Source organism: Camelina sativa, chromosome 5, assembly GCF_000633955.1.
Source record: "Camelina sativa cultivar DH55 chromosome 5, Cs, whole genome shotgun sequence".
Lineage (NCBI taxonomy): Eukaryota > Viridiplantae > Streptophyta > Magnoliopsida > Brassicales > Brassicaceae > Camelina > Camelina sativa.
The window spans coordinates 1681856-1706736 of NC_025689.1; the positions used below are offsets into that span (position 1 = coordinate 1681856).

Below are 24881 nucleotides of genomic sequence, written 5' to 3' on the forward strand. Positions count from 1 at the left end.
ATTTGTTTTCCGTGATTTGAACTACATACTTTAATTTCTTATTTTTCGCCTTCATTTTGTAGATGTTTTAGTTTATGAATCCTCTTGTATTTTATCTTAGTCTTTGCCGAAAAACTGATTTTGTGAAGGAAACAGCTAATTACGGTTATTTTTGTTTGATTGTTTTCTATTTTCATTTACTTACTACACGATGTGTGTGAATTGATCAATTTTCATGTAGTTACATAATTGCAAGACCAAGTGATCAGAGCTATTGTTATAAGGTAAGCTAAATTAAGAAACATGTTTTATTAATTTTAACTCCCAATTGTACGTAGTAATTGGGGTTAAAAGAAGGAGGGTCTAAACCTGCGTATAATTATAATTATGGCAATTTCATGTTTTTTTAGTAGTAATTTCATGTTATTTACATTTTATTTTTTTATTTTCGGATTAACATTTATTTATTTTAAAAGTGAATCTTTGATTCTGCTAAAAATGGGTATTTGGCATAAGCAGTTTGCACTAAGGCTTTTTTGTTTTTTTTTGTAAAGGTAAAGCATCAATGTAGCCATTCAGTATACACTGTATTTTGTTCATCGTCGAGGTATTTTAAGCAGTCTTTATTTATTATGTAGAATGTATTTTTTTTTCTTTTTGGTGAATGCATGCATGGTGTTTTTTTCAAAAAAAAGGTGAATGTATGCATGTTGATGTTGTATATATATATGTAAAAGCCATTATTCACTGCAAATAGGCCGTTGATATCTTATTTAGCGTTGGGTACGTAATGTGTCCTGGTCACGGAATTAGTTCAAGAAATTGTATCCAGTCGGAACATGTATTTGTACAATATCATTTATACAACTATACTAACATTTAATAAATTTATGAAAGTTCAAGAAGCAATAATTATGTACTATCCATGTACTCATATATGAGATTCAAATAGAGTTTAATTTAAAAATCCCTTCTACTTAAATTCATAAGACGTATATTATATTTTTATGCATGTTAAGTAAGTAAAACTGAAGTAATTGAAATATTTTCCATAACTTACTTTTTAATATAATATATTATCTGATGCAGCGAGTTTAAGACCTTTTGAAAATGCAGTTTGGAGAACTTTTTTTTCACGTATAATTAGTATGAAAAAATTTAAATTATTGTAAAAGTTAATATTTCGTCTAAAAAAGGTTGATTATTGGGCTACGAATACGATTACAAATTAATATTTCGTTTAAAAATCGTAAAAAGTTTAAACCATCAGCAAAATCAGTTGTGGGTTGTGAGCACTAGTTGTGAGTGTGTTGAGTTGACCAAAAGGAAAAGAAAAGGTGATGTTTTAAAAAAAAAAAAAAAATGGGTAAAAATAAAACTGTAAAAGATAGAGCCGACAAAGAAAAAGAAAAAATAAGCGACGGTAAATGGTAAAGTACCGTAGGTAAGAAAAAAAAGGAAACTCGATAATCCCGTAAAATAGAGAAAAAAAACAGAGACGGCTAGAAAAAAAAAAACTGGTATGCGACGAGGAGAAGTCGCCGACGGAAGCGAGAAGCTAAGGCCGTAGTTACGCGGGACGGTATTAGTCTCCCGAGACGTTGATTAGTCTCCTCCGGAGAGGATACTTATGTGATCTTTTGTAAGATTCTTGTAAGTAATCGATCTCATATGCTCTGTATCAAATTCGATAGACTTTTTTTTTTGTAAGATTCTTGTAAGTTTTTATATAAATGATTCCTATAAACATCCACTTTGTCTAATTTTTTATATAATTGATTCTTAACTATATCAGTTTGCTTACATGAATCAAATCACAGTTATGTATGTCTCAAATTATGAACTACTTGTGCTTCTGATCTTATATGAATCTAAAACTCTCACCCTTTTTTATTTTAACTGATTCAACAAACAATTGTTGATTTACAATATCAAGAAACAGATGTTTCTACACTCTTTCAGTTAATTAAAGATATATATTACATTCACTGCATGAGAAAAAAAAACAGATATGAAGGGAAAAACAAAAAGTAACATCTTATGATATTTTCATTAATCTGTTTATGCGAATGTAAATATAAACAGAGGAAAAATGTACTTTTGTGATACTTTGGTGATGTTACATAGATTAGATACATCAGGAACCGGAAGCTTAATTATTCAAAAGACGAACCATGAAAATTGCCTTGTTGAATTATGTGGTTTGGTTGATTGGTATATTTAGTTGCCATCATCATCTTCTTCAGGGACTGATCTTCTTGATTGTATCAATGAACCTTTGCTGTATAAAATCGTTGCTTGAGATGTATTCAAGAAAATCGTTGAAACTAAACTCTCCGTAGCCAGGTGCATTGTTGTTTTCATTGACGAGCTTCGGTGCTGGACTTATTTTCTTGTGCAGAGGTAGACTGTGTAGACTTGCAAAAGACAGCCTTTTGACATCTTTGTTCACTGTCACACGATGAATCACGCTCTTGTATATCCCGTTGCTCATCACTTCTACTTGATCTCCCAGCTGAACTATCAAAGCTCCTTCAATGTATGGTACGCTGACCCAAGCTTTGTTGCAATCCATTATCTGGAGACCCTGGCTACTTTGGAGTAAGATGGTCAGTGAGCTGAAGTCTGAGTGTGGTGGCATTCCCAATGCGATTTCGGGTTCTGGACATGTTGGATAGCAGTTCACTGCCATGACTTGTGACCCTTCTTCAATCTCTTCTTGTAAGTAAGTTTTCTCTAGTCCGAGGCTTTCTGCTATAGCTTCTATTAATTGCTTATGGAGCACATGTGTTGCCTCTGCATACTTGCCCACGTTATCCCTGAAAGGAAGGAGTAAATCAGAAAATAATATAAGTTTTTTCACTCAAAGAGAGAGCTAGGTTTTGTATCTATATTGAGATAATGAAGCTGGCCTAAAGGTATGTTTTACTTACTTGTAGCATGGAGGATTTGATGGCCACATATCGATCCACTTTGGGAGTGGATGAGAGTAATGCTTGATGAAATCTCTCCAGTAGTGAACACTGTCTGTTGAATGGTTAAGGCTTGTGCCGTACCTTACTGGCTCATGAACATTCGCAGACACAAGAAGCATCTTCTCCTCCACAGGTAAGTCAAAGAACAATTTTGCTGCCTCTAGGGCATCTTTAACGACTGATGATGGTATTCCATGATTTATAACCTGTAGGGAAGTAAACGTTATGGCTTTATGTCTTAGTTTTATAAGGAATAAGATGGCTTTAAGTAGAGAAAACATGCATGCATGCAACTTGTGTTCTCATTTAAGACTGAGATTGAGGATTTTGTCTTTTCTTTATTCTTCTTTCCCCTGCTCGGGGAGTTTGTTCCACATGACATTAATGCAAGAAGACAATAGCCGTCTTTCTAATTAGTCATATATCCAAAGTGTGATTGGTAGTTGCGATAGGCTCACTCTAGGGCTAGTTCTAGTGACTAGGCATGGGAACGTTTAGACTGAATTGATGAAAACAGAGACATGCATGATTTGGATGAAATATAGCTGCCATGTAAAAACACTAAACTTGTTGGATATGTGATACCTGAAAGAAACCAAACTCCTTGCAGGCTATGTTGATCTCATGGATTGCACGGGATCTAAGCGAAGGTTGGTGTAAAAGAGAGAGATCAATGACAGGAAGTGTAGTCTCAGTGGTGGCTAAGCTTGAACCAAGAGCTGGCCTTTGTGATGGGGGAAGTACGTAACGATCAGGGACTTGAGGCACACCTGAATTGGTAAGCGCCATTGCACTTATAAAAGAATCATCTAGCAAAGTTTTTTTTGTTTCCTCCATTTGTGTTTGCTAGAATGATTCTTTGGTAAGTAATCTCTGCTTCGTTTTATTTATTACTACTACAGAGTATGCAACATGCATAGCGTGTATTTATACATGTAAATTGTAACATATACGGTTTAAGTGCTTCTAGAGGTATATACTTTTTCTTTATACAAGTATCCATTTAAATATATATAAGTCGACATTTTCTTATATTCATTTTTTATTTTATTTTTTTGCTCGTTCGCTTACGGTTTTGGAAACAACCTGCAGCTTCATCTTTACATTAAATGAAGTGTGACAGATCAAATTGTGGGATATGGATGTGAATTATATAAAAGCGTATTGACATGTACAGTACGTCTTCATTAAGTTGCATCTTTTTGCTGTTTTGGATGGCTTTATACATAATATTATATAGTCCATATGACAGGTCTAAAATGTCATATAACCGGTGGATTTGTTTGGACCTTAGAACCGGTGACTAGGTTTAGCAACTCGTTTTCTGTTCAGGGGGCAAGATCGTCTTCTTAAGTTAATGGATCAGATCAAAAGTACAATAACGTGTTCTCTGGTTTTAGGTTTACCGCCATATTCATAAAAGAAAGGTGAAGGATATTTTGGTTTCCACTTTTGGGAAGAGAAAAAAAAAAACATTATATGAGTGTGTTGACGTCAGTTAAGAGGATGAGTATCGGTCGAGATTCATGGACCCAGCACTAAATAAGGATGTTGTAGTCAGCTTGTATCATTTATTCTAACATGTTATACTACAAATAAAAAAATAAAAGTAAAGAAACGGTTTTTAAGGGTGTTGAGAATTGGGAAAAAGTAAAGATGCATGTTAAAATGCATCTGTACCCCAAACCCAAAGAGATGTCTAATGCTGAGTTGGTCTTTCCTCTGGTCGAAGGTGAAGTGTTCCTCCTCTAGCGTTGGAGGAGAGAGAGAAATAAGAAACTACTTCTGACATCATTCGTATTTTTTAAGTAGACAAACTACTAGAGAGATCATTATTTTCGATCATTGAATCAAAACCTCATTTGATTAAGTTCTTTTATGGGCTGAAAGTAACGGGCCAATTATGATAGTGGAAGTGGAGTAGCCGTTATCTTCTCGACATGCTTTCATAATATTAATTGGATCATTTTCATATGCTAGGAAGCCTTAAGTAATCATATATATAAAAGTAGAGTTCCGATCTTTTCTTATTGGCTGTTCGATATTTACTAGGTTTTCTAATTTAATGACTCTTAAATTGCTCCACGATCTTGGTTTTAATTGTTACCATTAAATAGTTGATACCATCTCCTAAAATGTAGCCAAATCGTCACTCATTTATTTCCATACAAACAAAATTTAACCATGATCTCCTTAAATGTTATAAAATCGTAACTCCTCACATCCCATATAAAAAAAAACGAGACAAAATCCTCTTAATTACGCCACGATCTTCCTCTTAATTGTTTCCCTTAAATGGGTCAACAATTCTCTTTATAAAAAACAAAATTGACACTATAAATTATAAAAAAAATTCTATATTCCTAAAAAAGGTGGCTTTGTACCGTCTTCAGCAATGGACAACTGTATGTCGCCTTCTCACGAGTCACTTCTGCCCAAGGGCTAAAGGTCGTAAACATGAAGCCTCTTCATGACCAACCAACAGTCAGTAATGTAGTCTACAAAGAAATTTTCAACGGTCTACCACGGACAAACAGTAAGCCTTCTTTTCTATATTTCCCACAGAACAAATAACAGCCTCTAAGCCTCTACATATCTTACATATCTTATTGCAGGACATCAAGACGTTTAGCCAAATATGCGAAACAAGACCTCGCCACTACCAAAAGTACGTTATAACAAAGAGGCTGTATCCCTCTCTTCAAACTTTTTTTTAGGCGCAAAACAGACAACACTTTATCAGTCTTTTTATTATATGTTATTTCATCACGACTGAAAATCCAGTTGTTTTGGTGGTAACAGGAAAACAAAAAAACAAAGAGCAACCCCATTTCAGGCCACAAAAAATATCACAACTGCAAACTGGGCAGGGGATTGCAATGTCGCCAGATTAGGCCTGAAACAACATTTACTTACTCTGTACTTTTCTGAGAAAACAATATCCCCAGATGAAAAAATTTGATACTTTAACATTTGTTCCAATTACTCTGTATTGTACCTATTGTTTGAAACTCTATTAAAACGACACGGGATAGGGGCCCAGGTGAAAAAAATGGATGACCCTTATTTGAACAGAGAGCCCGAAAATTGATCAACGACCCAACAAGTAAATGCCGGCTTTGTTGACCCTATATATACTCAGACTAACAGGAAAAAAATATAAAATGGCCTCTTAAAAAAAAACCGAAGGCCTAATTGAGGCCCACACACCCAAAATACAAAACAAAAAAGACCGTACGTTATCCCCATAAACCACGACTGCAGCATTAAAATTCAAATTAAACTCAAATTCTAAAAGCGACAATAATATCTCTATATGACCGAAACGTAAAACACCCAGCAAAGGAAAACGGAAACTTATTACTAAATGACGTAATACAAAATAAAAACCCATAAATGCAAAATACAAAGAGTACTCTCCGAGAACATTATATATATAAAGAAATAGAGCAAATAAGTACCAAAATAACAAAAGAAACACACAATGAATCCGATGGCAAATATCAGATTTTCAAACCACTCTCGCCCAATACAAAAGTACCATCAATCATCTTCGCCTGAAAATCAACAGACCACTACAAAACCAGTTCAATATCAACTACTCAAGCACAAACACAAACATCCCCTCACGAGACCAACACCTGCATAATATGCCTAGACAACCTAAGAGGCCAAAGGAAATCACTATTTTGTCTTGCAATCACAAATCACTATTTTGTCTTGCAATCACAAGTTCTATTTTCATTGCATAACTCCATGGTTAAACTCTAATATATGTTGTCCTACTTGTAGGAACGAAAACATACTTATTTAATATATTTAAAAAAGCAGATGATTAATCGAAATAAACATTTTCCCAAATTTTTATAATTCCATCAATGTGAGTGTACTAATTACTATGAAAAACACTCAAACTGAAGTTCATAAAATAATATGAGAAAACTAAATTAGTATGTCATATCAAAAGTAATATTTTATATTTGAAATATTATGTCTTAAGTGTTGAGTTAATAAAAAAAACCATGTGTAAGTTCAAATTTGGAAGGAAACACTTGGAATCCTTTTCTAAAAAGTCAAGACAAATATAATAATTTAATAATAATTAACTCACTTTAAAAAGCATGAAAAGCCATTTAACACAAAGATAACTTTTATCCAATCATTCTACCTTCATTCCTCTCACAAATTTATTTATTTTTCTTTAAAACAATGTGGAAGGTTATATTTAAATATTACAAAATACTGTAATTAGCTAAACTTATAGTCACATATATATAATATATATACATATGAAATTATATAACTAAAATTTTACATCCATACTTCGCTCCATCATTTCCTTAACTCAAAACCATATATTACATAAGCAGTTAATGAGAAAATATAAAATACAATAAATATTTTGGGAAAGATATCAGTCAATGAAACGATTGGATCCTCACTACCAAAAAACAACATCCTCATCATTCTTCAGACAACAATACTTGAAACATAATTTAAACTCAGACACAATAGCAACTATTATCCACATTAAAAAAGAAACATTAAGGGTTTGAATGGTAACTGCGGTTAGGGCGGCCAAATCCATCTGCGGTCTGAACCGCTCCATTTTTTAGGCGGACTACAGACCGCTGCGGACTAACTCTATTTGTATGCAAAAGTGGTCCGCAGTTGGTCCGCTGTAGTCTTGTCTCTGCTTTATTTGGACTGCACCACTACGACCTATATTTGCTGAATGATAAATAAAAAGCGGTCCAATCCGCAGACGGATTTGTCGCACTCTAAATAAAATATAACCCCACAATTGTACACATCTAAAAGAAATGGTATAAAGATATAGTTTATATATACAAGTTACTTGATAACCCATATATGCCAACTTAAAACAAAATAATACAAAAGTGAAAACGGGGAAGACAAGAATATAAAAAAAAAGTACACTACACTACAACCCACGCGTTGCGTGGGCCAGCACTTAGTGCACATATATAATAATCAAAAAAGCATAGTATTATCAAAGTTTCGACTTGCCACGACTTTTTCTGAGTCAATTTGGATTTTTTTTTGTCATTGACTTGTATAATAGCTTAACAAGACTATGTTATGTATGTAGGTGTCACGGAAATATTGGGTAAACAATTTACTTTTCTAAAGTAACTATTTGCAAACGTGGTTAAAAAAGAACAAGATTTGCTAAGAATAACACTAATTTAACATGTTTAATTTATAATATTATAATACAAAATTCCATCATGACAGTAAAAGTAAGCTTTTATTTATTTAAATTACGAATGTGATACCTATTATTTAAGTTTTATTTTTTTCCCCCTTTTGAAGCTAATGGATGACACGACAATAATTAATCAAAGCTCAACATGGTACGCTCTGGACCGCCTCTAGAAGACCCCTTTTGTTCTTTACGATCTCCTAAAATTTGTTTTGGTCAAAATAAGTAAGTTGATAGGTAATAATATACTTAAGTAATTAAACTATTTGGTTTATGTTCTTTCATAATTGACCATTTCGCTTTTATGAGTTACTAAGAAAATTGTTGGCTTCGTATGTATGTATGTATTCATCTTTTTCGAATATTGTAAAGATTTATTTCACACCTAACACCATACCCATCTTTGGTCATTGACAAGTATATTAGAACGTGTTAGGCATCTTCCTACTATTTTGATATTACCTAATTCCCAATTTTATTACAAATTTTTAATTTCTATAAAAGTTAGGATGTCATTTGGAATATATCTGTTCATCTTTTTGTTCTTGTACACTTCTGACCCAATCTGATAACTTTTGAATTATGAACTTAGTCAATGGTCAACCACCTTGCTTATGCACAAACCATTGACACAATAATGAGATTTAGTACATAAAACCCCTTCATATGTTTTGTGATTCAACAAAGAAATCTTAATTTAAAAAGTTGTATTGATAAAGTCTTGTTCAAACTCAATCTACACAACCCCATTGAATTTTTTTTCTTAATTCAATAGATATTATTTAAAAAAAAAATATTACTAAAACTTGAATAATTTTGCAGGGATTTTTTTTTTTTAATTTTATTACTAATAATATTAATATTTTTGCGTAAAATAAAAAAAAATAATATTACTAAAGCTGAAAAAAAAAGATATCTAAAGCTGTCATTTTTGTTGTTTTCTAGCCATGGTCCGATTGTCTGAGTTTCCCGACGAATTATGTTCCTTGTGGGATTATAGAAGGAGGATTATCCCACTGCAGTTTGCTTAACCACTGCAGTTTGAAATTGTTAAGCAAATTAATAATAAAATAAATATATAATACTAAATATATGACTAATTATGTTTATGTTAAAAGAAAAAATATCAAATAAAATATAAAACTATAGTATTGTCTTTAAAATTATGGTAAACACATAAAAACGTAATTTTAAAAGAAAATTTTATGATTTTATTATAAGTTTATACATTAGTTATTGTAAAACATCATAAACTCTTAATTTAAATGTCTAAATAACAAAAAAAAAATATTTGATTTATATTTGACTTCAAAAATAATTAGTATACACAAAATTAAGTGTGAAATAATCGGATTAGATGGATTATAATCAAATTTGAAAGGCATAATCGGATAATCGATGTTAGGCGGGGATTAATCATTAATCGAGGCGGAGAGGGTAGGCCTAGCAATTTTACGGGACGTAAGCGGACCTAGGCGGGGATTTTTAAAACAGGGACTACAACAGAGTCTTTTTCTTCCGCTCCTCTTTCTATCTCTCAGGTTGTGACTCTTAAACTAACAGAGTCTAACTATCTGCTATGAAAGACTCAGTTTGAGTCTGTTCTCTCACCACAACTCCTACTCGGCTATATCAATAGCCAATCACTCGTCCGAAAGCTACTCGCTCTGTCACTGGTGCTGCTGGAGTCATTATAGAGCCAAATCCGGAGTTTATCAAGTGGATCTGCAATACCAGCTTGTCATGGCATGGATCTTCGGTTCTCTGTCTGAACCCGCTCTGAAGGTGGTCTATGGTATGCAATCTGCACAAGAGGTATGGACTACACTCGCAAAAAAAGTTTAATAGGGTTTCAACCACTAGGAAGTTTGAACTTCATAATCGGCTGCTTGCTTGTCTTAAGTTAGGCAGAACCATGGAGAAATATCTTAGTGAACTTAAGCAAATCTTTGATCAGCTTGATTCCATCGGTTTCCCTATGACTGAATTTTCAGTGGTACTCCTTACACTCAACACACTTTTATGTAGAAAAACATAAAAGGCCAAATAGGAAAAAGCCACTCATAAGGGTGATGAGTTTGTATATAATTTACATCAAAGAAAACCATCAAACAATTCAATTAATTTGACGAAAATTAAAAAGAAAAAAAAAAGAACAATTCGATCAATTGATCCATTCCTTTATTATCTTTTTGTTTGAATATATAAGAACATAGTAGTTACGCATCATGACAATGTCGTAGAAAACAAAGAAATGAATAAAAATAAAACGAAAAAAATGAAAAAGAAAGGATGAAGTTGTTGAATGAGTTGGCGAGGCGGCGACTTTTTCATACATTCTATTTACTTAATTCCCATAGTCTTCCTCACATATCTTTGTTATATAATAAGACACCATAACCATTACTTCTCTTCATAATCTCTATCTTCTATACACATCTTTACAATAATTGTCTTTCTTTTAATCACAATATGGCAATGAATGGTTTAGCTAAGATGGCTGCAATTGCTCTTCTCATGGTCATGGCCATCGTCCCAGCCGCAGTCGCTGTGACTCACACGGTCGGAGGCGCTTCTCAATGGGCCAGTGGTGTGGACTACACAGTTTGGGCTACCGGAAAAACTTTCAGAGTTGGTGACACTCTAAGTAAGTTATTGTTGCTTTCAGGTTCAAACAGAAGTATATATTGTAATTAGTAATCTTCAAATTTAATTTCATATTTTTCTGGCTTTGGGGTTTATGATTTAATCTGATAACCAACCTGAAAGTAAATATAGTTTTGACGAAATCGAGATAACGTATTACGCAATGAAGCTCTCTCTACTTAGGGTTTTGTTTCTTAATGTTCTAATATTTTTATATGAATGGAAAAAACAGAGTTCACGTATGGTCCTTCACACTCAGTGAACGAGGTGAACAAAGCCGGTTACGATAGCTGTGGAGGCACACCGATCGATACCCATTCTGGTGGAGACACAGAAATCGATCTCGAGACAGTAGGAATAAAGTACTTCATCTGCCCTACCTCTGGTCACTGTGAAGGTGGCATGAAGCTAGCCGTTACTGTCGTAGCCGCTTCTACCGGACCTCCGGCCACTCCTTCTCCCCCATCTTCAACTCCGGAAACTCCTACCAAACCGGGCTCACCGCCGGCTGACGGAACACCCCCAACCACACCCACACCTGATTCAGGGTCAACTTCTCCTCCTCCACCAAAGCCAAGTGGTGCGTCTAAGGGAGTGATGAGTTACGTTTTGGTCGGAGTCTCGATGGTTTTGGGCTATGGTTTGTGGATGTAATTGGTTTAGAGAGCCAGGGTGGAGTCAGTGCTTTTGCTTTTTAATTATTTGGGTTTTGGTTGTAACTTTTGTATAAGAGAACTTGGGTTTGTTGTGTGCTACCACGTCGTCCGAAGCACTTCATTATTCGTAGGATTTTATTATTCGGCAATTTGATTATCGTTATCATGATCATCACATTCACTTCTTCTCTTGTTGTAAAATAAAATATATTATTAATTTTCATCTTCTCCATATATTTAATCATTATCGTAATTTTTCTCATTAGTCCTTCTCACGCGTCTTGTTATATAAACCATTAAACCAGCACCTTTTCCCCTGTTTCTCATCTTTACAAGCATTTGTTAATTAACATATCTCTCCAAGTTCAAACCAAAACATGGCAGAATGCAATTTGTCCAAGATGGCTGCGGCACGTCCCAGCGGCAGTCGCTGTGACTTAACACTGTTGGAGTGGAGACTCTAGTCAATGGGCCAGCACTGTAGACTACACAGGGTGAGTAATCGGAAAAGACTTTCAGGGGTGGTGACACTCTAGGTATTTTGTTTAGATAATTTATTGCACAAGAAAACTCTGACTTCTTTCCAGCCAAGTGGCTAATGCTTTACTAATGGATTGAAACAGAGTTCAAGTACGGTCCTACACACTTAATGGATGTGGTTAACAAAGCCGGATATGATGGCTGCGACGCCTCCTCCACGTCTAAGAATTTCTCCAACGGAGACACCAAGATCGAACTCAAGACGGTAGGAACAAAGTACTTCGTCTATCCTACACCTAGCCACTGCATCAGAGGCATAAAGCTACCGCTTCCCCTCCTCCCAATCCAACCTCACCGCCACCCTCACCTCCTGTCGCTCCTCCTCCCACTTTGAAATTGGAGTCGCCGCCATCTGATGGAACACACGCAGCCAGTTTGAAATTCTCCATCTCACGGTTGTTATGGTCACCAAGGTTTAAGAATGACAGAGTATTCGTGTATTTCACGTGATGATTGTGTAATTAAAATGAACTTAATAACAGATTAGTCAGACTTGTAAATCTGATATTTGTGTTGTTGGTGAATAAATCGTGACTACTTGTAAAGGCCATCTCTGTTATCCGCGCATAATATTCACAGCTAGAAACAATAAAAGCTTTCAATCTTAGCATTTTCTTAAATACACAAAAAAAAATGAATCGTAAGAGTCCTTTAAGGAGACTGCTTTTGAATTTGGAGAAAAACCAACTGATTATTATCCATTCCCACACACTGACACCATTACCCAATCGTCTTACGTACATCAACCAACACTAAGAAACCTGAACAGTTGCTAGAAAACAAACTCATTTTAGCTACACACTCCTTGCAACCAAAAACCCTCAAACAAATTGACATTTATGATTTATGGCAACCTCTCTCTCTCTCTCTATCTCTCTCTCTTTTTCTTGTTTTAATATAACAAGTAACTACTCGGTGTTGGAGTTGTTTCTTAGCACCACCAAACACGAGAAATGGTCAAAGAAGCGAAAGCATTGCCGATGAAAAGTAAAGAGTGAACAGAGCAACCTCGTGTTATTAAAGTAGTTAGAAACTCTTCTTCTTACTATTAATGATCATCATAAGGGCTATTGAGTGAGAAGAGCGTAGGAGGGTAAATCCTCAAGATGCATAATGTCTTCCAGCATCAGCTCTCTCTCCAGCTGTCTCCTTGTTGATTTCATCACCGTCTGTTTCACACCCACATAACATCATCTCATGTTACCAAATTAAGTCGCATATTCTTATGACCAAACAAAATATCTTCTCTTTGCCACAACAATATATCGATATGATTCCAGGTACTTACATTGAACTCCATGTATGAGGCACGCATTGAAAGCCATTGCTGGTCCATTAGCTTGAATGCAATGCAATAAAGAAGGTCGAAGGCATATTCGTTCTCTGCCAACCCAAAAAAAAACACACTTATCTAAATCAGTGTCAAAATCCAATTAAAGCACCATGTGTGCAAAAAGGCTTTTCAATTTGGCGATCAGATTCGATTTGGCATTGTGTGAGAGATTACCAGAAAGAAACTTCAGGAAAGTTGCCCCAACAATTGTTCGTGGCTTCACTGTAAAAGTTTAAAAGGATATAATTAGTGAACCCACTTAATTATCTCAATACACTACTCATAATAAGAATGACAGGCAATCATGCAAGAGGATTCTATAGTAATGGATTTCCCAATTTTATGGCTTGAGATGTCAATAGCAACAATAACAATCATGAATCACGGTGAATAAATTCCTGTGAATGTGTATACCTGCTTCAAGGTCGAGCATTTGTATGAGCATGAATGTTAAGTTGATACCAGCAACAGCAAAGGGGTATTCCCACACAGATCGATCCCCAACCTGCTTCCTCAGAAGGTCCTGAAAGGATTTCTGCAGCATATAGACATGTGGCGTTTAAAACTAAGTAACGAAAGTGCAAGTGAAGCAGTGTCAATGTGTAGTCGAGAAATATCTGGTGCATGATAAATGAAATTTTTAAAGGAAATTTAGCTCATTCTTTTTCTGAGATGTTTTTATCTAGTATATAGGTATACCTGAAAGTTCCTAGCGAAGTACAGCAAGTTTTCAAGAGATATGAAACCACCACCCCTGCCAGATGCACTGTAAGTTAAAGTCGACAGCTGCAAGAAATACCTATAACACAAATGACGAGGAAAGTCAGTATTATACCTAAAATCTGTTGACGGATCTTTGCCCTGCCAACCCATCTCTTTCCATTGCTCAGATATTAATCCATGAAGTTCTTCTTCAGGAAAGGCAAGTTTCCACAGCTCTCTCAGAGCTTCCTAAGAGAGAATGACGAAGCAAAAAAAGTAATCATCAAAGCTGAATTCATTTGAACTTATGACGCTCGCTTACAGTAAAAAGGTCAAGGGATAAATAGTTGCAGCATGCTACCATCTCCAATTGATGATTTAAACCCAATTGTTTTAATGAGAAATTGTAAAAGCTTTAAGACCCTCAAGGAAACTAAGGAAAGTGTACCTGATGCAGGGGTATAGTACTATCATAGGCTACGTCAATGCGGCTCTGCAAACTTTGCAAGCATTCCTCCTGCAAGTTACAAAATAGGGTGGAAGTTATTGGATAGATATGTATATAGTTGTAGCCAGCTAGCTAATGACAAACACTGTTATGTTACTGTAGTGAACTGGAACAGTGGAAAAAAGAGTACCTGAGCAGGTGTTAGATCAAACGTGGAATTTGCATCACTATCTCTTCTCTGAGCACAGACACAGGATAGACCCCTGCCTAACCAAGCTGCTGATGGCACAGCCTCAGCTGTAAAGAAACAAATTAAACTGGCATCAAAATGGAGCTTCAAATGATTTTCAGAAATTGATTGAATGTCTGTAGTAAGTATAAACCTCTAACACATACAACTCTTACTAAGCATCAGAAGTCTACAAAACCACCACATACATATATACTAAGGTTTAACAAACATGCTCTTTGACAACAAACTGGAATCTTAGTTAAAGATGAAAGTTAAGGCATGCAAATAAGTGAAATACTACCTAAAACCCTAGAAACAAGCTGAATAATCAATACCATAGAATCCAGAAACCACCCAATGCGCTCAAAAAACTCATTTAGTATGAAACACAGGAAAAAAAAATGCAACCGCCAGTGAAGATAGATAAGAGACTGAGAGATGTAGAAACGTTTGTTTATCTCTACGAATCACTTAAGAGAGATGAAAATACCAGAGGATGGATTGTAAACGGTTCCACGTTCGAGACCCTGAGAAATCCTCCTGACAGCAACGAACGAGCCTTCTCTATCATCCATCTCTCTCAATTCGCTTCTCCCGATTCACCTCAGAATCTCCCCATCTCTTGTATCACCCTGCGAACAATCAAACGCGGAAACCAAATAGCTTCATCAGTAATCGAATTTGAAAATCTAATCAAATAGAAACTAATCGGAACCTGATGAAATCCAAAAGCAATGCGAATCACAAAATCGTCACGATTGATACAGCGAGAACTTCAACAAACAAACAAAATAGAAGTAAGAGAAGAATTCAATCACCGTCGAGAAATCGCGAACTCAAACCAATCGAATCAAAAGAACGATCAACCCTCTCGAAACTATGGAAACCGAGAAGAGAGAATCTTGAGCGCGACGAAAAAAAGTACAACGCACGAAGAAACAAACTATAGGGTTTCCAAGATCTAGTGAGTGCCGCCGGATTCTATCGGCGATTGAGATAATAATCGGACGGCGAGAAAAAAGAAAAAAAGATCTCCTTATTTGGCCGTTTCTTTCTTCTAATTTTCTTTAGTTTCCTTTTTTTTTTCTGGGGGTTTCGAAAAAAACAAAATAGAGAAAATGAGAATTTTATAGTTACGTCATTTGTGTAACGACGGGCAAGGCTGGTGGGAGTGTACGTACAGGTGGCATATATTAGGCTGGAGGACCCCCTCGCGCGTGTACTTCAATCTTTATCAGCCTCGTCACACAAGTCACAAGTCACAAGTCATGCCACCACCGGGAGAAAAAAAAGAAAAGTGACTGGTTAGGTCACACGGCGCACTGTTTAATTAATTTGGCACTTAAGTCAAATGTCAACGACTTCTAATCCTTTTTTTATTAATCATTCATATACCCCTATAATATATATGACAGAACAAAAAATTATATGGTTGAGCTAAAGCTGTTATAATTAGTTCAACAAAATTATTATAGATGTTATTTTAAATGTCAAATTGCATGTACATAATATCATTGTAGTTTTACTTTTAATGAGTTTAATTAAGATCAAAATTACGTAAAAATGTCATCACGGCGCCGGTCGGGGACAATTGCAATATGCATGGTGGGATGGGATGGGCCATGTATATCAGTATATGTTTTGATGGGTGTAGTTTAACTAAAAGTGGGCCTCTGTTATAATTTACTCTCTTTGGTTTTTATGGTCCACGATATTGTAAATCAATCATATATCGAACATGTGACATGTCTATAAAGAGATATTTTTTTTTGTTTAATTTTCATATGAAACTTTTTTTTTTGGAAATGCTACATTTACAGCTAGAAAATTCAGAAACAAACTCTTTTTTGACACTCTTTTTTTTTTTTTTTTTATAATATTGCTGAAATCTCTAGATTTGTAGAGCTTATGGTATACGTGTAATCTATTGTAGTCCACGTGATTTAGCGTGAATGGAACTCATTACTCATGACTGGTCATTAGCATTCAACACTTTTGACGACCATATCACTTACACTCCTTTTCAGAAACATTCTTTTCTCTATCCAACTAAATTAACAATTTTCTATTCAATTTGGTTATTTGAATTCTACTTTAGTGTTTTCCTAGATCTCATAGTATGAATATACTATAGTTTTTATACCTACAAATTAAAAAAGCGATCATCCTTTCGTGCTAGGAAAGGAGCATGAACATAGATAATTGCCACCCCTTTACTTGAACTTAAAGTAATTGCTGCAAAGCTTTCTATCTACGTGTATTATCAAATACCATACATATCATTTTAGTTTTTCTTTGGGTTAGTGAACAACATACACATTATTTTCTATGAAAGAAGATCTGATCATCGTAACGTAATGATCATTGTAACTATAATCGCGCGCAAGGAAAAGACTCGAAGCATGGCTCCTCACTTTCAAGTAATCATGTCAACTACTTTATCGAATTGTCTCATAAAAATATTTCAAATATTGGTAACCAACCGTATAATCCTACCCCAGATATGAGTTTAATTCCGATATTAAAAGTAAAATAATTATACATATCTTATGTGTATGCATGAGTCACTGTATAAATTGTCAAACCTATTTTCAAACCAAAACTTACAAAAAAAACCTAAATTTTCTAATTTAAAAAAAATCTGGAAGAGAATATATGACAGACAAAGCTATAAGATCCTTGCTTACAATTGTAAATCTTGACTAGCTAGAAAAACAATTTGCAAACACAACATATTCAAATATTATGATATTTTTATCCAAAATATCCTCATCATAGAAACAATAAATAAATAGGAAAAAACTACGAAACTATGGCGACACAACGGGTACAACTACCGTTGCACTCCAGTTGGATAGATAGATATCTTCATTTGATTCTCACCACTGATTTACTTTGAGATTTGGTCAAAGCTCTTTAGTTTATGGCCTTCATGTAATGTTTCTCCTGCTGTCGAATTTGTCAACTAATTATTTATTAATATCAATGTTTCTTTCCTTTAAATGTATTTTTTTAGTATGAGTTGAGTGTATGACTTTCCTTTAGCTTTACGCCAAAAAAAAAAAAATAAATAAATAATCCGATGACCTCTGTCTGGTCATGCTTCATTCGCCAATGCATCATTTTTATAGTTTCAAAAAAAATTATTAGAAAATAAAACCATCAATCCGAAAATTTCGTCTTAATGTTAGTTTTTCAATGTCTTGAACTCTCTCTCTCCAGTATGCATGTATATTAGTAGTAGTAATATGATACTACTCCCTCCGTTTCATAATATAGGATGTTTAGAGAACTTTTGTTGTTTTATAATATAGGATGTTTTCAAGTTTTTATGTAACTTTTAGATTAGTTTAATACTTTCTATTATGCAGTCTTGTTTGTAATTGGTTAAACTTTTTTAAAGTGATTATTTCTTAATTTACGTGCTTTACTCAAAGCATTTTATATTTTGAAACGGAGGGAGTATTAATTAATACACGAAAAAGTTATCAACATTGTTTTAAAAAATGAGATTGAAAAAGTCATGATTACACCTTTTAAGCTAAAAAAAGAAAGTAAAGAAAAGAACTACTTTTAAAAACACCTCGTGGGCCATTAACTTTGTCGGCCTTAAAGGAAACGTCGATCACCAGTAACCTTCTTAGCCAATCACAGTTTTACTTCCTCAAAACAAAAAAAGATGCGGTAGTGATATTTTCCAATTTCCACCCCTTTGTATGATCGATCGATCACTACTTTAGACAATTTAAGGCGATATTGAATGTTATGGGCCTAGGCCTGTATCAATGGTTAATATACTTCTAAAATTATGGGCTTAATTATGTAATAACGGCCCATTTATGTATCCAACATTGTTTTCAACGCGATCGAAGTAAATTTGTGTTTCTCTCATCTTCTTCGATATGATTCTCCAGAAAACGATGCAAACACCATCTCTTCATCTCTGCAAAAGCTTCACTTTTTCTTATTCTCCACTCTCATGTCACAACCACAATCTATGCTTTGGATTTCAAAATGCTCTTCTTGTTCCTTCAATCTGCAATCTCCGGCGAAGAAACAACGCCGGCGGGAGAAAAATCGTGGCGCAGGGCTCAAGACCAAACGACGGAAATAACCGTCCGGCGGGAAACAAAGGGAAAGTGACTATGAAAGGTAACAAAGAGAATACATGGAGCGTAGATAACGAAATAGCGGAGAAGGATAAGCGTAAGGTGAAGCCAAAGGGAAGAAGAAGAGGGAAGAGATTAGGTGGAGGAGGAAGGAAGGGTAAACATGGTAGGGTTTTGGTTTCGGGGACGATGTTGATCGAATCTGAGACTGTTCTTCAAACCCAGGTTTTTCAATTTCTTTCAATTTCTCAAATTTCGTCTGTGAAAATTAGCTGTATTGTGATTTGAATTTGATTTCTTAGGAACCTGTGATTAAGCCAGTGTGGAGGACGTTTGCGAGTAGTGTAAGTGGGATTTGGAAAGGTGTAGGAGCTGTGTTTTCTCCAATTACTGCAGAGATGGAACCTATTGAAATTGGGAAGAAGAATGAGAGTCTTTATGATTGTTATACTCTTACTAAGATTGAAGCGTCGCCGTCTTCTTCTGGAGGAGCTTCTTCTACAGAGTCTGAGATACAGAGGAAGATCAATTGGGTAACTTTGAATCCTCATGGAGAATTTTTTCAGGTTGGTGAGAGTAAAGAGGAGATACTGGTTGATCACACTGGTGTAGATAGCCGTTTGCCTAAGTTTGAGTCTTTTAACTTAAAAGCTAGTGATGTTATGGAAGAGGATTCTATGGTAGACAAGCCTGGCCTCGTTTACTTTGAGGTATGGCTCAATCTTAGAACCATTGGTTGATCATCTCTCTTACATAGTTTTCATGGAAGCTACTAGTCTAGATCTCATCCTCCCTCCTTTTGGTTGAGATAATGGATGTTGTTATTGTCTTTGTGGTGGTGGTCTGAGAATTGGTTTTTGTGCATTGTCTAGGTTTCATCCGTTAATGTTTCCATTTGTGTGATACGCAGGATGGATCTTATTCCAGAGGTCCAGTTACAATCCCTGTTGGGGAGATGAGTGAATCGAACTATTACCTCACACCAACTTTCAAGTTTGAGCAGGTATGTCTATTTTGGTCTATTCTAATATTGTCAAGTTTGGTCCTTTTCAGCATTTTAAGAGAAAAGAATTGGCTCATTGCTCCTTCTTCTTGTCCAGTGTTTGGTGAAGGGTTGTCATAAGAGACTGAGAGTAGTCCACACAATAGAATTCGCCAATGGTGGCGCAGATATACAGATAATGAGAGTTGGTGTTTATGAGGAACAGTGGGTTAGTCCTTCAAATTATGAAGAACAAAGGTAACTCCGACCTGTGATTTATCTTTCTTCTCTATGGTATGTCAGTGTCTCTGACCCTAAATGGTTCATGTCTCAGTGACAACGACGCACCATTGGAGTTAAAACCATTCTCACAGAGGAAACGTATACAACCATCAGAACTGACAGGATCATGGAAAGTATTTGAAGTAAGTGCAACTCCTCTCTATGGAGATGAAGCCGAATTCGAGCAGCCAGGTGAAAGCACTCCAGTTGTGTACTTGTGCACAGAAGCCCTGAAGAGAAGGAATTTACCGGAAACATATGTGTCATTTGGAGAGGAAGAGATGATAGATATGCAAGATGTGTCCGTGATGTGGCTCCCAGGTGGTGTGACGGCTTACGTGGATGTGAAGAAAGATGGAGTGTTGTGCGTTGGAGTTGGATGGTATTCAGATGAAGGGATCAATCTTGTGATGGAGAGAGACTATGATTTGGATGGGAATCTCAAAGAAGTTAGATCCAAATCCGAAATGAAGAGACGATGGACAGAAGAACCTAAGTAAAAAATCCTCTGTTTCAGACTGATGTTTGCTTACTCATTAGTACATAAAGTAATCTCAAGTGAGAAGTTTGGTCGAATAAAGAAGTAGTGAATTTGATTATACGGTGTATATCAATAATGAAATCTCTCGAAATAATAACTGATCCATCTTCAATAGAAGGAAAGATGGTGGTTGAAACAGAGGGGCGATGTTTTCAGAATCTGAAGAAGAAATGTAACAAACATTCGTTGATCTCAAGTGAGAAGTCTAAAAAAAAAAAGTGAACAAAAAGGCCAATAAAGCCCAAAACGAAATTGTGCACAACATTAAATCTAGGCCCAGTTTTCTAAACAAACACAATTTTAAATGTAGCCTAGGTTTATTTTGAATTTAAGTGTACATTTTTACCAACACAAATTAAAGTCATAAACTAAAAATTCAGTATATAAACTATCCTCACCTAATTGTGAGATTACTATGTCCAAGTATATATTATGCGTAGAAAAATAATCCAGAATCCCAGATTAATATGTTTCTGTCAAGTACTCCCTCCGTTCTAATTTAGCTGTTGTTCTACGATTTAATTTTTGTTTCATATTAGTTGTCATTTTAGATTTTCAATGTAGATGTTTGATAAATATTTCAATCTTATCCCTGCTGTTTTAAAGTTTCAACCAATGAAAAAATTATAAAATATATTAATGAAGGGCAAAACATAAAATTTAATAGTTTCCTTAATTTGTGTGCAAAAACCTTAAACGACAGTTAAACTAGAACGGAGGGAGTATTATATTAACAAATACAAACTTAATATTATTCGTCTCTTTGAAAACGTGTCTTAAATAAATTATTAACATATCTTAAATAAATTATTATTTAATTTTATTCATATCACGTCTCATTATATTGTTTACTCTCTTTTGTTCTTTTAATTGTATAGAATCACAAATATTCACATGTAAAATATAGCTTTATTTCAAATAATAACATCTTCTATATTGGCAACCAGCCCCAACAACACTACATAATTTCTCTGCGTTGTAGCGTGGATCCAAGTCCGAGCCTAGTTAGTACATAAAATAACAATAGTCGATGTTTGGTAAAGCAATAAAATTGTCTTTTTTTACTTATTGACGTCACCATTTAAACCACCGTACTTATGCCGGCGGCGAAAGTTCCTCTCGGCGAAAATTTATCGAACTTGTGCCCTAACTTGATAATTTTGCTTGCCAATTGGGCCTGAAGTTTTAAAAATTGGGGCTAGGGTTTATTACCCACTAGATCTTACCCACCTAATTCATTACTTCCTTTGTTAGCTTAGCTGGATAATTGATTATCCACAAAGTTTGATTTTAGAGTTAAGAAAATAATATGATATCAGAATCCGTAGTAAACAAACTATAAATAGTAACGAATGTTAAACTCCTTTTGTGTTTGATAACTAAACTGATATTTAGTTGTGTATATATATACAACTGACAAGCTCGTCTTTTCACCTACACTTTGAATTTCAAAGAAGTAAAAGAAAAAAACAAATGGAATGAAGAAAAGAAAACGAAAGAAGAATGGAAGAGGGGAGACAAAGTGGGAACCTACAAGAGAGAAAAATAAATAAAAAGATGCCTTAGAGAAATCTCACCATCATTAAATTTGGAAAATTTCTTACGGATTTGATTGAAACGTGTAATCATTGTTGCATGGAATTCATCTCCCTATTATGTTAATTGTTAATCTTCAATATATAAGTATGTCTCTCTTTGTCTCTTTTCTCAAACTATGATCTACAATTTAATCAAATGTCCTCCCCCTCTCATTTGTATATTTTTTGATTATGTTTACATGATTACATCTAACATAATATAAAGTTTTATTTTTATCAAATCATTAACCCAAAAGGAAAATGTTTCGATATATTATATGTTGTGTTTGTATCTACAACTTAGATTTTTTTTTAAAAAAAATATAACGTTATATATTAAGTAAACCGATAATATTCCTACATAAACAAACTAGAAGTCCTTAGCTTTTGAAACTTATTTTTTTCTACCTGAAAACCAACAAAACTCTTGGTGTCGGTAACTCAGTAATCATAAGATCAATAATAAACTGATGGTAATATATTTTCTTTAATGGCTATTTAAGCAAGTGTTTTAATTTCCTCCTTAATGATGATAGTTAATTACGGAATAGATTGGACCGGTTTTATATTAAAAAGGTTTAATTTAATCCACCTCAGTGGCTCAGTCGTCATGTTTAGTATGGTTTTGTCAAAAAAAAAAAAAATTAAAAATGTTATACTATATGCTTTCTTAGTTTCTTATTAGTCGTTGTTGCTTAATTTGTGTTGCTATTGTGGAGGAAGTTGGCCGGCTCTTTTCCTGGGGTGTTTATGTGTTGTTGTGTGTAGTTATCAGTTATCACAGTAAGAAGTCATTTTGTTTTACACACCACATGCTTGAAAATACAATTATCATGTAACGATGATTATATATATAAAAGATAAATTTGATTTAGTTTAGTTAGTTAGTAATCTACAAAGAATTAAATATTCAGCCGATTAATTGGGTAGATGAATATACAATCAGTATAACTAGATGAGAGAACAATGTTTAGATGTTTTGGGTAATCTGATTGGTAATGTCTACCGAGTTTTGGTTTTCGAAACATTGTAATGCATAATTTTATTGTTAATTGTGACTTTTCAATAAATGATGTAAACATATAGGCTAATGAAAATTATTGGGATTAATTTACAAAAAACAAAAAAATTAGGAAGGTGGATTCGACATGATTTTTGGGAAGAGGTAACTTTTGTGGGTGTCGTTTCCATCATCAGCTTTAGGACACATCTTGAGATGGATGGAAGCTTTGATGTACCTCCACCACACTCGATTACCTTCTTGACAATTTTCTCTCTCTCTACATCTCCAGAAATTTAAAATTGTCATGTGAAATGAAAAATGTGTTCCTTTATTTTTTTTAATAAATAAAACATCCCAAATTTGTTAATTTGTTAATGTTAAAATCTTTACGTCATTTAAATTTCTTAGGTTTTTTATTTCCTTAGGTTGCTTCAGAAAGCTGATCATGATAATAGTTCAAAACTCCCAACCTTCTTTTGGCCTCATTATGGAATGGTTAGGTTTATAATTCACGATGTAAGTTACTTGCTTAAACAAATGAAAGTAGAGTCGTTAATCATCTAATTAAAGCGGTGATAGGAATATAACATTCGGCATCATTATCAATATATTGTAAAATCGTTGGAAGGAAGTCGTAAATTAAAAATATATAATGGAATCGATTTTAGTTTTGTTAGCGATATGATCTATAAACATTAAAACACTTCACATGAAGTTGACTGCCAAAGAAGACACGAATGGTACAAATGATATGCTTGGAGGGTCTTTGACACGTGTGGGGGACATACATACGAAACCCTACCCTTCTACTATATGAAAGCAAGAGAAGATAAACCGTCGAAGAAACATTTATAGCTTTAATCATATTTATAGAAAAGAAAGAAATAAGTGTCATACACTATTTCAATTTGATACACAATAGTCAACAAGGAAAAAAAAAAGAACAGGAAAGATTTAAGAATAAAAACAATGGAAGGAGGAGGAGGAGGAAGAAGAGTAGTAGTCAATAATTACGATCTACACCAAGTAACATCGTCGACGACGACGATTCAAGAGAATATGAACTTCCTCATTCCTTTTGAAGAAACCAATGTGTTAACCTTTTTCTCTTCTTCTTCTACTTCATCTTCTCTCTCTTCTCCTTCTTTCCCCATTCACAACCCTTCCTCTAGTACTACTACTCATACACCTCTAGGGTTTTCTAATAATCTTCAGGTCTTTGATCTCTCTTTCTATACACATATATATGATGATCTTGATTAAATTTATTTTAACTATTGTTTGATTGATCTTAATTTGGAAAGTTTAATTTGATTTTTGTAGGGTGGAGGACCCTTGGGATCAAAGGTGGTTAATGATGACCAGGAGAATTTTAGGGGAGGAACTAACAATGATGCTCATTCTAATTCTTGGTAATTTATCTCATTAGATTCGAAGATGAATCCTTTTTTCTACTTTTTTTTTCTTCGCCGTGAATCCTTCTTCGTTTTTTTCATCAATAACTAATCAATAAAGTTATGAATTTATATTTCCTTTTTTTTTTTCCTGCAATTTGTTGAGTTTCAATAGAGTTATAAACTCTCTATATACACAAAGACATGACATATTTAGATTAAACCTTCTTAATGAAGGTAAAAATAATGTTTCTA

At 34.4% G+C, this 24881-nt stretch overlaps 5 protein-coding genes and 1 long non-coding RNA gene across 7 annotated transcripts; 4 read left to right on the forward strand and 2 right to left on the reverse strand.

The window, feature by feature from the left end:
- Positions 7 to 3067, forward strand: LOC104784855. 2 transcript variants are annotated; one of them, XR_767281.1, is made up of 3 exons: positions 7 to 1632; positions 2381 to 2704; positions 2919 to 3067. It is a non-coding gene; the product is annotated as an uncharacterized LOC104784855 (long non-coding RNA). The 2 variants fall into 2 exon arrangements; XR_767282.2 differs by having other exon boundaries at positions 2381 to 2700; positions 2919 to 3008.
- Positions 2036 to 3971, reverse strand: LOC104784854 (protein DMR6-LIKE OXYGENASE 2-like). The gene is made up of 3 exons (XM_010509948.2): positions 3540 to 3971; positions 2913 to 3160; positions 2036 to 2798 (listed from the first exon to the last, which is right to left on the reverse strand). The coding sequence occupies exons 1-3, from the start codon at positions 3789 to 3791 to the stop codon at positions 2222 to 2224; spliced, it is 1077 nt and encodes a 358-aa protein (XP_010508250.1). The 5' UTR covers positions 3792 to 3971; the 3' UTR covers positions 2036 to 2221.
- Positions 10565 to 11730, forward strand: LOC104784857 (uclacyanin-2-like). Its single transcript, XM_010509949.1, has 2 exons — positions 10565 to 10828; positions 11060 to 11730. Exons 1-2 carry the CDS (start codon positions 10654 to 10656, stop codon positions 11479 to 11481), a joined length of 597 nt encoding a protein of 198 aa, XP_010508251.1. The 5' UTR covers positions 10565 to 10653; the 3' UTR covers positions 11482 to 11730.
- On the reverse strand, positions 12978 to 15317 carry LOC104784858 (ELMO domain-containing protein A-like; the record flags this gene model as incomplete). Its single annotated transcript, XM_019245632.1, is given in 9 exon segments — positions 12978 to 13192; positions 13312 to 13406; positions 13531 to 13578; positions 13771 to 13891; positions 14056 to 14110; positions 14192 to 14307; positions 14507 to 14575; positions 14697 to 14803; positions 15229 to 15317. Coding segments are annotated over 9 exon segments (798 nt in total). The 3' UTR covers positions 12978 to 13090.
- Positions 18610 to 20710, forward strand: LOC104784859. Its single transcript, XM_010509951.2, has 5 exons — positions 18610 to 19072; positions 19150 to 19557; positions 19758 to 19850; positions 19948 to 20087; positions 20164 to 20710. The coding sequence occupies exons 1-5, from the start codon at positions 18641 to 18643 to the stop codon at positions 20609 to 20611; spliced, it is 1521 nt and encodes a 506-aa protein (XP_010508253.1). The 5' UTR covers positions 18610 to 18640; the 3' UTR covers positions 20612 to 20710.
- LOC104784860 (probable WRKY transcription factor 12) lies at positions 24073 to 24858 on the forward strand. The gene is made up of 2 exons (XM_010509953.2): positions 24073 to 24447; positions 24556 to 24858. Exons 1-2 carry the CDS (start codon positions 24202 to 24204, stop codon positions 24646 to 24648), a joined length of 339 nt encoding a protein of 112 aa, XP_010508255.1. The 5' UTR covers positions 24073 to 24201; the 3' UTR covers positions 24649 to 24858.

Excerpts from the sequence above, each read along its gene's own strand:
- LOC104784854 (XM_010509948.2), bottom strand. The coding sequence starts at position 3,791 with ATGGAGGAAACAAAAAAAACTTTGCTAGATGATTCTTTTATAAGTGCA. Across the intron at positions 3,161-3,539 it reads AGGAGTTTGGTTTCTTTCAG|GTTATAAATCATGGAATACC; the intron begins GTATCACATATC and ends ACTTCCCTACAG. Across the intron at positions 2,799-2,912 it reads TCAAATCCTCCATGCTACAA|GGATAACGTGGGCAAGTATG; the intron begins GTAAGTAAAACA and ends CCTTCCTTTCAG.
- LOC104784857 (XM_010509949.1), top strand. The coding sequence starts at position 10,654 with ATGGCAATGAATGGTTTAGCTAAGATGGCTGCAATTGCTCTTCTCATG. Across the intron at positions 10,829-11,059 it reads CAGAGTTGGTGACACTCTAA|AGTTCACGTATGGTCCTTCA; the intron begins GTAAGTTATTGT and ends TGGAAAAAACAG.
- LOC104784859 (XM_010509951.2), top strand. The coding sequence starts at position 18,641 with ATGATTCTCCAGAAAACGATGCAAACACCATCTCTTCATCTCTGCAAA. Across the intron at positions 19,558-19,757 it reads CTGGCCTCGTTTACTTTGAG|GATGGATCTTATTCCAGAGG; the intron begins GTATGGCTCAAT and ends TGTGATACGCAG. Across the intron at positions 19,851-19,947 it reads CAACTTTCAAGTTTGAGCAG|TGTTTGGTGAAGGGTTGTCA; the intron begins GTATGTCTATTT and ends CTTCTTGTCCAG.
- LOC104784860 (XM_010509953.2), top strand. The coding sequence starts at position 24,202 with ATGGAAGGAGGAGGAGGAGGAAGAAGAGTAGTAGTCAATAATTACGAT. Across the intron at positions 24,448-24,555 it reads GGTTTTCTAATAATCTTCAG|GGTGGAGGACCCTTGGGATC; the intron begins GTCTTTGATCTC and ends TGATTTTTGTAG.